Source organism: Bombyx mori, chromosome 17 (assembly GCF_030269925.1).
Source record: "Bombyx mori chromosome 17, ASM3026992v2".
Taxonomy (NCBI): Eukaryota; Metazoa; Arthropoda; class Insecta; order Lepidoptera; family Bombycidae; genus Bombyx; species Bombyx mori.
In genome coordinates, this window is record NC_085123.1 from 11,054,112 (window position 1) to 11,067,197 (window position 13,086).

General features: G+C 34.9%; 1 protein-coding gene across 2 annotated transcripts in view; it reads right to left on the reverse strand.

The window, feature by feature from the left end:
• Positions 1–13,086, reverse strand: part of LOC101743856 (extracellular serine/threonine protein CG31145) — a 122,092-nt gene that overhangs the window by 67,349 nt on the left and 41,657 nt on the right. Inside the window, exon 2 of one of the 2 annotated variants that reach the window (XM_004932460.5) lies at positions 4,462–4,494. The exons of the other annotated variant lie outside the window; for it this stretch is intronic. Coding sequence (XP_004932517.1) covers positions 4,462–4,494 — 33 coding nt within the window. The remainder of the gene's footprint in view (positions 1–4,461; positions 4,495–13,086) is intronic. 2 annotated transcript variants of the gene reach the window in all.

Below are 13,086 nucleotides of genomic sequence, written 5' to 3' on the forward strand. Positions count from 1 at the left end.
ATTTTCAAGGGTGGCCATAATTTTCCTTATTTCCTCATCCTCATCCTAAAATAAATATTTAAAAAAATACTCTAATATTTAAAAAAAAAGACATGCCCGCTGAGTTTCTTGCCAGTTCTTCTCAGGACGGAGGCTAGTTTTTGTGAATTGGCGGTAGTTCTTTTTGACGTTCAACAAGTATGTACTAACATTTATGTTGAATAAAAAATTTTTGATTTGATTTGATTTTATCTCATCTTTCAAGATAGGTAACAGCACACACTTTGTAATTACTATCAGCTCCGCCACTCAGCACCATGTGAGCAGTGAGTTCATTGACCAAAAAAATACCTATATGATATCCCAAATCTGTGTGTACTTGTAGTTAATTTGTTCTTGTCTCATACAAATTCTAGAATTAATACAAGACACAGCACTAACGTAGAGCTGAATTCAGATGTAATGTAAAAAGTAGAGATTATTCACCTAGTGAATATGCCACTCCATTGTGCATCAAAATAATTATATAAAAAAATAAAGGAAACTGTTATCGTCTCTGAAGGCCCACCAAAATTATTTTATAAAGTGACTTAGCTATTTCGGATTCCGGAAAGGCTAAATGTCGAAAATCGGTATATTTTGCAAAGAATTGTTGTCTCAAATCATCGTTCCGCGCACACTCCGTCATAATGTGAAAAGCATCTTCTATACTCATACAATAATAATAAAAACCAAACCCGCAAAATTATAATTTGCGTAATCACTGGTGGTAGGACCTCTTGGGAGTCCTCACGGGTAGGTACCACCACCCCGCCTATTTCCGCCGTGAAGCAGTAATGCGTTTCGGTTCGAAGGGTGGGGTAGCCGTTGTAACTATACTGAGACCTTAGAACTTATATCTCGAGCTGGGTGGCGCATTTACGTTGTAGATGTAAATGGGCTCCAGTAACCACTTAACACCAGGTGGGCTGTGAGCTCGTCCATCCATCTAAGCCTTTAAAAATAAATAAAAAAAATTAAGCTCGCTCTAGTATTATTATTGTTAACTAATATGCCTGTACGACTGGTTCATATTTTAGAGAAAAAAAAACTATGTTTCATAACTTAAAGTGTTTTTTCTTTAAAACAAATAATTATAATTTTCTTTTTAATTGTTTTAGTGCCCAGTCTAAGCTCTGTACACCGATAAAAGTATTTGTAAGACACCTGTTTTATAATGTTGTTTTAGTGACGTGTAAGTCTCATCGGATGCCAGTGTTAACATAGGCTTGCGTATTTTTATTTGTCAAATTTGAGGTCATTGAACGCATCACGCCATTGGGTAGAAGATGAAATCGAAAAATATCACTGAACCTTAAAAAAAAAGAATGAAAACCTCAAAACATATTTATAAAGCGTTTCTTAAGCTAAACCGCCATCTAAAATGAAGGTAATTGGCGACCGCCTTTTTAAGGCGCAGGAGTAAATATACTAAGTATACTCAGACCTTAGAACTTATATCTCTAGGTGGATGGCGCATTGGGCTGTAAGCTCGTCCCCCCATCTAAGCAATAAAAAAAAGTTTTTTGTAATTCAAATATGCGTTACATTGCATGTAGAACAAAATAAAACCGGTAAAATGTATTCATCTTTTTTTGTTATCATGTATCCATAATTCAATATCAATAATTGTTATCATGTCAAGACACACCAATGTTTTCTTTAGGGTGGGAATAATTAGAATAAATGATTGTTATTATAATATGTAATACAATATATAAAATTTCAGCGAACAATACACTTTTCTTAAATGTTCACAAATTATAACACAACAAGTAAGCTAGCATACAGAAAGCTTAAAGCTTAGAAAGTGATACTACTATTATTTTCATTTACACACACAAGTACATAATACTTTGATTATCGTTAGCATTTTTACACAAAAAAAAAACGAATTTTCTATTCGTTTTTTTTTTTAATAATTTTTTTTCCTACCTAAGCTGATAGCCTTCAGAGGCTATTTCAGCGGAACCTTAACTAGTAGGTGAGCTCACGGAGCTCAAACCTGAGGATGTTGCTAACACGAACCCTAGCTAGAGCCTTGCTTCGCAGAATCTACCACGGCTCTTGCTAGGATTCGTGTTAGCAACGGATTTGTACTTTTCCAATATCGCATCAGAAATATAGTGAAAATACGAAATCGTTGCGTACGAAGGTACTATATTGATTCCACTGAGCATTCACCGTAGAAAGTTTGCGGTATTCCAAGATGCACTCACACGTGTAATTGAACTTTCCTCGAAACTCTCCTCAGAGACAATACATACGCACCTCAATTAAAATTGTCACGAAAGACGACTTCCTAGAGCACTTTATGTGCTCGAATTATGCAATTTATTTTGTCGTTCGCACCGGTGGTGATAGGGCGTAATGTCATTCCGGGCGGGTAGGATCACCTACCACCTAATAGACAGAGTATCATACTCTGTCAATATATATAGACAGATACTCTGTCTATTTATAGTAGAGTAGAGTATCATACTCTGTCTATTTCTGCGGCAATGCTGTAACACGTATCGGTTTGAAGGCTGATTCAGCCGTTATATGGCAATACAATTTGAGACTTCAACCGAAACGGATCCCAGTATTCACGTTTAAATGTCTTTATGCTCCATTAACGACTATCACAAGACGGGCCATGAAGTCGTCCACCAGTATATAAATAAATCTCCAGTAATTAATGCATTTTTTTATAAAGATTGCATTACATATACAATCTAGAATCTCATTATGGCTTATATTCCTCAGTTACGTACGTTATATTCAATTTAAAAAAAAATACCTATAGAATATTGAGGATATATATATATATATAATTTATTGTAAGCTACAACAACCTCGTAAGTTTTAGCTATGACTTTGGGAATAACGACGAAGGGGAGATCTTCCACCGAACTGGTGAAATTGCTCGGCAGACCGACGACGGTTCAAATATTGTTGTTCGGAACTTGTATATATACAAGCTTATCTCAAGCGAGATTCAAGCATCAGTCAAATATCTTGTGCTCTATGATGGCTACCGCCACATGACTATTAGCTTATCTATATATTAACACGTAAAGCAAAAACTTTGTACCCCTTTTTACGAAGATTGCGCGGACGGATTAGTATGAAATTTCCCGCACTTATAGAGAATATAGAGAAGAAGTCCAGAATGCTAATATTTTTTTTAAATTATGCATTAAAAATACATTAAATCAGTAAAGCAAACATTATACACACTATCGTGAATTTGACACACACACATATACTCTTTGTTTATTGTCAAACTTGTTATTGCTTAAAGTCTGTGGTCAAATTTTTATTTTTATTAATATTCGTCTATAGTGTAGTCTTGACTAAATCTGTGACTATAGAAGTATAATCGTCTTTAACAATAGGACCATAATAATGTTCAAACTTATAATTTCAATTATTTATAGTCGAATTTCGACGACTGCGGGACCATTAGTTGTATGAAATTTTCACCGAGAATTTCACAGAAAAAATTATCATTCAAAACTCGTCGGGGCAAATACCAAATATGTAAATCGATCTAACCGTTGTTAAGCGATACTCTGGCATAAATCTCCGAATTGAATTTATTCAAATTAACTTGTAATTACCCACTGATGTTACAGTGAATTTATTTTAAAATTTCATTGGTAGTAGTTACCAGCTAGCTGAGCTAGTTGGTAGTGTAGTATTATGTGGAAAAAATCAACAGCGACAAAGAAAGTGAAATTGTTAAATACCTGTATGTCATTCATTAACTTTACGAAAGAGAAAACTGACTTTAAGTGATTTTCACTTTCTATCTATACCTTTAATTGAAGAACATATTTTTTGTAATAAAAGTTAAGAAGATAAGCACAATTGTTTGTATATTCAACAAAGTGGCAAACACTGTTTCTTGGAACCAATGCCCGGTATTAGTCAATTGAAAGTAAACGGGTCATCTCGAGTTATTGTGTGACTTTGACATTACCGTCACATGAATAAATATCGCATACAGAGTTCGAGTTCCTAGAAATGCATTGCAATGCACAATTCAATGACGATGATAACTTCCTATCGCTGACAGAGATCAAACTGTCAGGAAAGGCATCAAAATGCGACGCAAAATGCATATGTTTCAATGCTAAACAATTTATGAATATTATTAAGTACAATACGTAATTTTGCAGTTTGAGGCTAAATTTTTAATACCGTGTTCTTTTCTCTATACAACCAAGCGATTAGTTATGCGATTAGTATGGTTTTAATGTCATTGAACTGTTCTGTCTAAGCGAGAGCTTTTAAGATTAATTGGATAAGATTTGATATTCTATGATTGTATAATATATTATATTTATTAGCAAATTGTGAATAGGTTTTGCATATCATTAAATTTTAATTTTACTATTAATTTTTTTTTGCATTTTGAAAAGATAATTTTGTACTGAAAGACAAAAATGTTCTTACCCACAAAAGAAGTAAATGACTGCTCCTATGTTCCTGAAAATAAATTTTATATTTATTATTTTTTTATAATTATAAATTTCTCTATTGCAAACGAGCTCTACAAATTTAATAATAGAGTTACAGCCTCGCCCACCTTCGGGAAAACGGTTACCGTTGCTCATGGAGATCAGCTACATATTTCTACCACCAAACAATATTTTCAATCCTGGAACTGGATAACAAATGATAAAACGCACAATTACAATGCACTATAGATATGAAATTCCCTTTTGTAGCCGTCAGCATATTCGTATACCAGAAAACTATTACATTTAATATCTGATAATATAATCTTCTTACGACAATTACTACATACTTAAATTAATATTAAGAATTTATTACATAAATGTATAGCTGCTTCGCGCCAGAAATTGTCAAAGTACATCATACTCTTTTGCTAGATCACAATAAGCCCTACTAGCCTTAATTACTCTAATTAATTAATTAATCAGCTTTGATTTTTCAACACACCGTAGCGAAGCAATCCAGCAAAACGAAAATGAAACCTGATGCTTCTATAATCGAGAAATGAGCGGGGCAGCCATGGTACCAGTTAGACATTAGAACTCATGTCTCAAGGTAGGTGGCGGCATTTACGTTGTAGATGTCTATAGGCTCCGGTAATCCACCAACACCAGGTGGGCCGTGAGTTCGTCCTCCCATCTAAACAATAAAAAAAATTATGGTCCAAGAAAACCACTACAGATTTATAATATGGGTAACACAATATAATGCGAATTTCAGTGAGTATGTAATTGTGAAGTGCGATGTGATATAGAGATGAAGACACCCGATTGTAGGCAAAAAATCACACCCGCCTTTAGTGGTTTGAAAAAATCAGGTTGTTTTTTGCGATACATCGTTCAACCGTATTATGTAATATAACAAACAAAAAATGTCAAGAATAATATAAAAGTATTTGCGTGTCCGATAATTTTCCAACAATGATGTCACGCAAACTATGTTTACTTTGCGGAAAAAAGATTCCTACACAATATAAACAAAGTGAAATTGAATATACAAAAAACTATTTGCATGTCTGATTAAAATAGGCGCGAGTGTCATTAAAAAATATTTGGTGACGGTTTCATTGCTCTGACATTTTCATAATAATCCTAAATAATACTCAAAGAATTAAGCTGCATCCGCCCCCTCCTTAAATTCAAACGAATAATAAAACAATAAAATTTTATATTACTTTTGGAGCTACGCAAACAGTTAATTCAAATTGAAATAAAAGGTTTGACAACAGTTACAATAATGTTAATAGAGACAAAGAAAGTTTTTTGTGTTCAGTACACAATCACATGACGTTTATCCTATAATATTTTTCATTTAGAATATAACTAGGTGGTTTTTTTAATCAAAATCACTAATAAATTAAATTAAATGGTGTTAAGCTTGCATCAATTTTGAACCAGTTCGACATGTTTGATATATATATACATGTAACACAAATTCACAAAACGATAGTAAAATGTATTGGTGGTAGGGCGATTTTTTTTTATTGCCCTTGTAGGCAGACGAGCATACGGCCCGGCCCACCTGATGGTGAGTAGTTACCGTTGCCCATAGGCTTCAGTAATGCCAGGGGCAGAGCCAAACCGCTGCCTACCGCTTTTGTGAGCTCGCACGTGATACCACCACCCTGCCTGTTTCTGCCGTGAAACAGTAATGCGATTCGGTTTGACGGGTAGGTCAGCCGTTGTACTGTAAAAACTGAGACTTAAAACTCATGTCTCAAGATGAATGGTGACATTTAACTTGTTGATGTCTATAGATGGTAAGTGGTTACCAGGTGGATTGTGAACTCGTCCACCCTTTAAATCAATGAAATAAAAAAGAATTCGTAATTTATAAAAATGTTACCGGAACTACGGTGTCAAGGCGGACTACGAAATTCAATATGGACTTTTACGTATCTTCGGCACGAAAAGTGATTTTAACGGCTTGGAGTGACGTGTTAGTGAACCCTAATACGTTATCAGAAAATTAACAAAATTTAATACAATACCAATATTTAAAAAAAAAACAACTGTAGCCTGGTATCTTACGTATCGAAGGAGCACGAGCCTACCAGATGCCTTCGCAGCTTAATTAAATGTGGACTTACAAATATAACAGGTATTTATACTTAGTTTAATAATTGAATAGTGTTTTTCGTTTACTTTAGGGCAATAGTTTATTGGCATTGCAGCTTCGGGAAAATAATATTGACATAAATTGTAAGAAAACTTGGTAATTCTAGAATGAGAGCTTACCTACCTAAGTAGTAGTTTAAAAATTAAACTATTGAAATGTATAAAATGCAAGGTAAAATTTTATTAACACCATAAAATATAGATTTTATGATATTACATAATTAGCTCGAAACTGAACTATAAAGCGTTCTCCGTCCAATTAGGGTGAATACCGTAATGTCTCCCGCAATAAATATTAATACCCCAGTGAATGTCAATAAGTAGCGGGCAAGTTAAAGACCGAACGGTCATTAGTGGGAAAAACATTTCAAAATCAAACATTAAGTTACTCAACCGACAGAACTTCAGCTTCAAAACTGCGAGATGCTTTAGGGTGCCTACTATTTAAATGATTGGCAAAAAATGGAGTAGGTACTCTTGTTTTTGCGAAAAAGTTTGTCAGGAACGTTAAAATATTTTTGAAACGCCCTGTGAATTTGTAATGCGATTTTGGTGGGGCTCAAATCTTCAGAGCAAAAACTATCAGGTATATAGATAAATATATAAACCTTTATTAGAATACCACAATCAAAAAATTCGAAATGTATATTAATATAACAGTTTAAAAGTTATTATTTTCTTATATACTATTCACTTCTAATGTGTTTTTTTTTTTTCTTACCTAAACTGATAGCCTTGAGACGCTATTTCAGCGTAACCTTAACTAGTAGGTGAGCTCACGGGGTTTAAACCGGAGTTATGATAACACAGAACCTAGCAAGTAGTACAGCCGTTCTGCACAATAAATCTTCAAACTTATGACTGAAAGTGGATAGCAGCATTCGTATTACGTATGAATACCGGTGGTTCGTCAGGCCGTCTCCCCAAATTAAATTAAGCAAATTATGGGTACGAGAAAATATTTGACTGTAGTCCCATTACTGTTGACATTGGCCTCCTTATGATGAGAATTCTTAAACATTATCGTAAAAGGTAAGGTCACATAAATGTTGAAATTAATTGCCTCCTTATAATTTTAATATCGACTTGAAAAGAACGTATCTGTAAACAGTTACAGTTTTAATGTTACGAAACTGAACTTGTTCGATACACGAGCTCCGTGAATTCAATAAAACATTTATTGACTCAATGTTGTTTTATTCTTATGTTTTAATGAATCTCAAATATAATTAATACGCTTGTATTAGCTTCAGACGTATGTATGTTAGTATATTATGTTAGTATATAATGGAATATTTGAACATGATTTTGACCCCCTTCAAAACGTCGGATTAACTAGAAATTTGGTATGCTTATTAAGGACCAATGACAATTCAGTATTTAAAAAAATGAGAAAAAAATGTGCATGGTATCAGTGACTATAAATATTTTATGAACAGATATAAGGGTTAATTTGATATCCTGAAAAGCACTCCATCCTTTTTTTACGATAAAATCATTTTTTCTCACACTATTTTTAATTCAAATTCATTAAAATTTATTTTCTATTTTTTAGTTGGATTTTCTATAAAAGCGTATTTTGTTAGTTTTTTTAAACTATTATTTATTTTAAGAGACGTAGCCCGCGGTTGATGGTAATTCAATTTTTGATTTAGCTTACGTGCAAACCCGTTCTTTATGAGCGCTTTCCTCGCAAAATTACTATCACCGCCAAATTTAATTATATTACGAAGTCTTTCGGATGGATACTTTCGGAGATTTTTTATGTGTGTTATTTCCAGCATAAAAAATGCACATTTAGTTAAATTTGCGGTCTAACAGATTTTTTTTTGGAACGAAGTTCCTTTAGCGACGATGCGGAGGGGTACCGTAACCGGGAAAAAACGTCCGTAACATAAGATTTTTATTAATAATGCACACAGTGTACGACTTAACTTTGTAATAACGTCCAAAAAATAACATATTTTTACTATATATATTTTTGTAAATCATTGTGAATAAAATAAAGTTGATAACTTTGTAAGGTAGTTTTTTTTTATTTATCAATAAAAAAATCAATAATTTTCCGAATAATTATTTTCTTTATACCTCAAATAGATCTTAAAATTAATATTTTTATAATAACTTCTTTCATATCCGGTATCCCACGACACCACACATCTTTTTAATTTTTAAACTAAATTCATATGGATTGTACTATTCATATTTCGCGCATATCATAGAGCCGGCCGCGTCTATTTGTCAATATTTATCAGATAGAATGACGGTGCGTGAAAGTTAATCAGCCTCTGTTTGTTAATGTTATCAGTGCAGGGCCTTGTTTGTAAACTGGTTTTAATATTTACTAATAAAAAAAAATTGTAATCTCATTTAAATGGTTTTCGCGCTTGTGACCGATGGCTCGTCCCTTTGCGTGCTTAACAGATCGCAGTTTCAATGATGCGTATATACTGTTATTTTTTATTGATTTCTAGATCCGACGAGCAGACAGCTTGCCTGATTCTATACGTTTATAGTTTGGCTATGCCTGTTGGAAAAGTCGAAGATACCTAAGATAAGAAGAAAGATACCTAAACACTAGGACCGCGGTCACAATATTCGATTACTAAAGTAGGGGAGCCCACGATGCTAAATGGGGATTTACTCGAGCGTCATAGAGACCTATTGGGCCGCAAAGCTTAGATGATAATAAGAATAAAATGTCATATATAATGTTATACCTTTTCATCGGTGGGGGAAGCGGCTATAGATTTTCAAATTTGTTAAAAAATCTGTTGCTTGGACATACTCGAGCGCGTCAGATATTGATAGCGTAAATGTTCTACGTATTTTTAATAATATATGAATGCTAATCTGATCGCTGGCACGATGGGGGTGGTTAAGTAAGGGTTGATAATGAAAAAAAATATTGAATAAATCACGAAATACCCGCTTGAGAGAGAGAGAGAGAGAGAGAGTATTCTTTATTGTACGCCAAAAAACAAATAAACAGTGCGATACATTAAATACAAAAAAGTACAATTGGCGGTCTTATCGATAAGAGCGATCTCTTCCAGACAACCATCAGGTGCACAAATATCATTTGGAAACGAATTCAGCTCCCCCTACTACTAGTTCTGAAAGTTGAAAAAGATCAAAAGTTCCTTACAAGGCACAGCACGTGCTCACTGACAAGTGAATGCGTATGTTTATATATAAATGTACCGGTTTATTACCGGTTGGTTGAGAGCCAAGGTCGTAGACGGGTTCCGAGACGCTCTGACTAAGAACGGTTTAATGTTGCAGAATATGTTATCAACCTGTTGCACCACTGAGGTCAACGGTAATTTCTGTAGTATTACGTGCAAATAATACGATATTATGCAACTATAGTTGTTGTCGCGTTTTCAAAAGAACTTGATTTAACCTATTTGTTTTAATTGCCCTTGTAGGCAGACGAGCATACCTGATGGTGAGTGGTTACCGTCGCCCATGGACTCCAGCAATGCCAGGGGCAGAGCCAAGCCGCTGCCTGCCTAATTTGGAAGAACGCATTCACATTAGCATAAGCTGTGGTAAGGCACCCCACACACATCCCGAAGCAAGCCTTGAAGTGGACACCTGGCAAGCGAAAAGTAGGTCGTTCCAAGCAGACCTGGTGGTGTACTGTGGGGGCGGAGTTAAAGACAATCAAGCTAACCTGGCCTGAAGCAGAGCGCGTATCCCAAGACCGATCGCGATGGCAAAATACCGTTGGAGCCCTTTGCCCTAACTGGACTCTTAGGACTTTAAGCATAGGGCATATTGTAATTCTCCACGGATAGGTATTACCATTCAACTTATTTCTGCCGCAAAGTGCATCCCGGCTTGAACTGTGGGACAGTGGTTAAGCTGTCTTCTTCTATAGACTCCGCCAATCGAGGTATATAAAATATCGTGGGAGATTTAAATCATATAATCATCTTATATTTCATCATCATATATTCACCCAAGGTAGGTTTGTAAAATTTGGCTCTGGAATGTACTTCCCATCATAGTATTTCCTGGGCGTTGTACAAGTCAAATCGCCTTAGCTATCCCTCTGGCTTGGTTGATGTCCATCGGCGACCACTCACCAAACAAAAGAAAGTAACAATAATGATGAACTAATAATAAATACTGACTAAGTAAGTTTCAGAAATTGTAAACACAAATACGAAGTTGGTCAGTCATCCGTGACTATGAAAATTGTAATGTATTCGAAGCATCGTGAATACTACATATTATATGTATTAAAAATAGCAAACGCTACAGTAAGCCATAAAAGTAGTTTTAATTAATTAGAGACGAATTTTAAAAAATCAGGTGTATCATTAACCTTAAATTTGATTTATAACAAAAACAAATCGACTGTTAAAGCTGTAATAAATAGGCTTGTTACCGTTTGCATTTAAAGAAACAAAGTCGAATGTTAAATGTTTTATCGTGTGAAAGAAATGCTTACGTTAACGCTGAAACGTAAATAATAATTTATTGTAATGGGATTAGAAATGAACTTGAAGGCATTCGGATCAATACATACATGACATACGTATTGTTCGAACGCAAAAAAAAAACTCTCGGCTTTTACTGCGACTATATAGGCTAATGCTTCAAGTTATTGATAAGATTTATAAAGACTATTATATCTTATACCTTTAAACGAGCAATTCTTGCATATTAATATATATATATATATATATATATATAATCTAAATCTCGGAAACGGCTAAATCGATCTAGCTACGATTTATTTTCAGAAAATGTTGTTTTATTCGTGTTTTCAATAATCAACTCTTCCCGACATCTATTGGCGAATAATAATACTATTTTTCTTAATTGAGGGCAACTAACTTTAAAGACACAACAAGAGGGCGTTATCAAAAAAAAACAGAGCAAAGCTGGGTCATCATCTAGTTTATCTTGATATTGACGACAAGCTGTTGTAAATATCAACGTGACACCTTTAAGAAAGCGTTGGTGGGTGGCGACATCCGTGTTGTTGATGTCTATGAGCTATACCAGGAGTCACCAATTAGAATTCTTTTACATATCAATGTGAAATATAACTTTTTTTGTGGCGGACTATCTGTCTGAAGTTTGGTGCAAAATTGGTGCAAGCTATTGATATTAAGTCCCGGAGATGTTCGTCATCGTCGAGATCGAAACTTATTCTTAATGAAGGTCATCTTTGAAAACGTTACTTCACAAACACATATAATGTTGACCCACACAAAATAAGAAGTTTCAAGGGTAATTTTTGTAGTTCTGGATATTTATTACCAGCTTTGTCCAGAGTTCTTCACTGGAAACTTTCGTACTCTTTCGTACCTTCGTAGTGCAAGTTGCTGTGTTCTTGCGGTCCGCACAAAATGAGTCGACCCATTGAGTGGAGACCCATTGAGTGAGTACACTAACCAATCAACACCAGATAGGCCTTTGAGTGACCCCTGGCCTACACTGACCAATCAACACCAGATAGGCCATTGAGTGACCCCTGGGCTACACTGACCAATCAACACCAGATTGGCCATTGAGTGACCCCTGGGTTACACTGACCAATCATCACCAGATAGGCCATTGAGTGACCTCTGGGCTACACTGACCAATCGTCACCAGATAGGCCATTGAATGACCCCTGGGCTACACTGACCAATCAACACCAGACAGGCCATTGAGTGACCCCTGGCCTACACTGACCAATCAACACCAGATAGGCTATTGAGTGACCCCTGGGCTACACTGACCAATCAACACCAGATTGGCCATTGAGTGACCCCTGGGTTACACTGACCAATCATCACCAGATAGGCCATTGAGTGACCCCTGGGCTACACTGACCAATCAACACCAGATAGGCCAAGAGCTCTTTCTTCCGGCTATGAAATAGAACTAATTTTATAGTAATGTAGTGGATCAATTGATTATTAAAAGTATACTCTGAAGCTATATATATGTACCAAAAATCTATTTTTAAGAATTAAGAAGATTTAATTTTATGATCTTTTTATTATTTACTTTAAAAAAATCACGTTTCGATCATTATCACGAAAAGAACGTAAGTGTAATCGCGACGCTATGCTAAATCTTATAAAAGAAAACCATTGTAGGTACACAGTGAAAGTGTTAATAGCATAATATTACGAATTGCGAAAACCTCAGAAAATAGAAGACTAGCTCTCCCTTATCTATTTAGCGACTTGTGGTAGTTGTCAACTGGTCAGAAGATCTGTCGTAGCAGTCGAATTCTCATAATTAATCTGTTCACATACTAATCAGAGTAGGCACTCTTTCATTTACCAGATGCCTGCCCCTTCGAGCTAATTTCTGCAATTTTTCTTTCGTAGTAATTCCGTAACGAAAATGGGTTTAGTACATTTACGAGTATGATATTTTCTGTCTTATTTTTTTTACTTTTTTTTTTTAATTTTATTGGTGGTTCTTTACA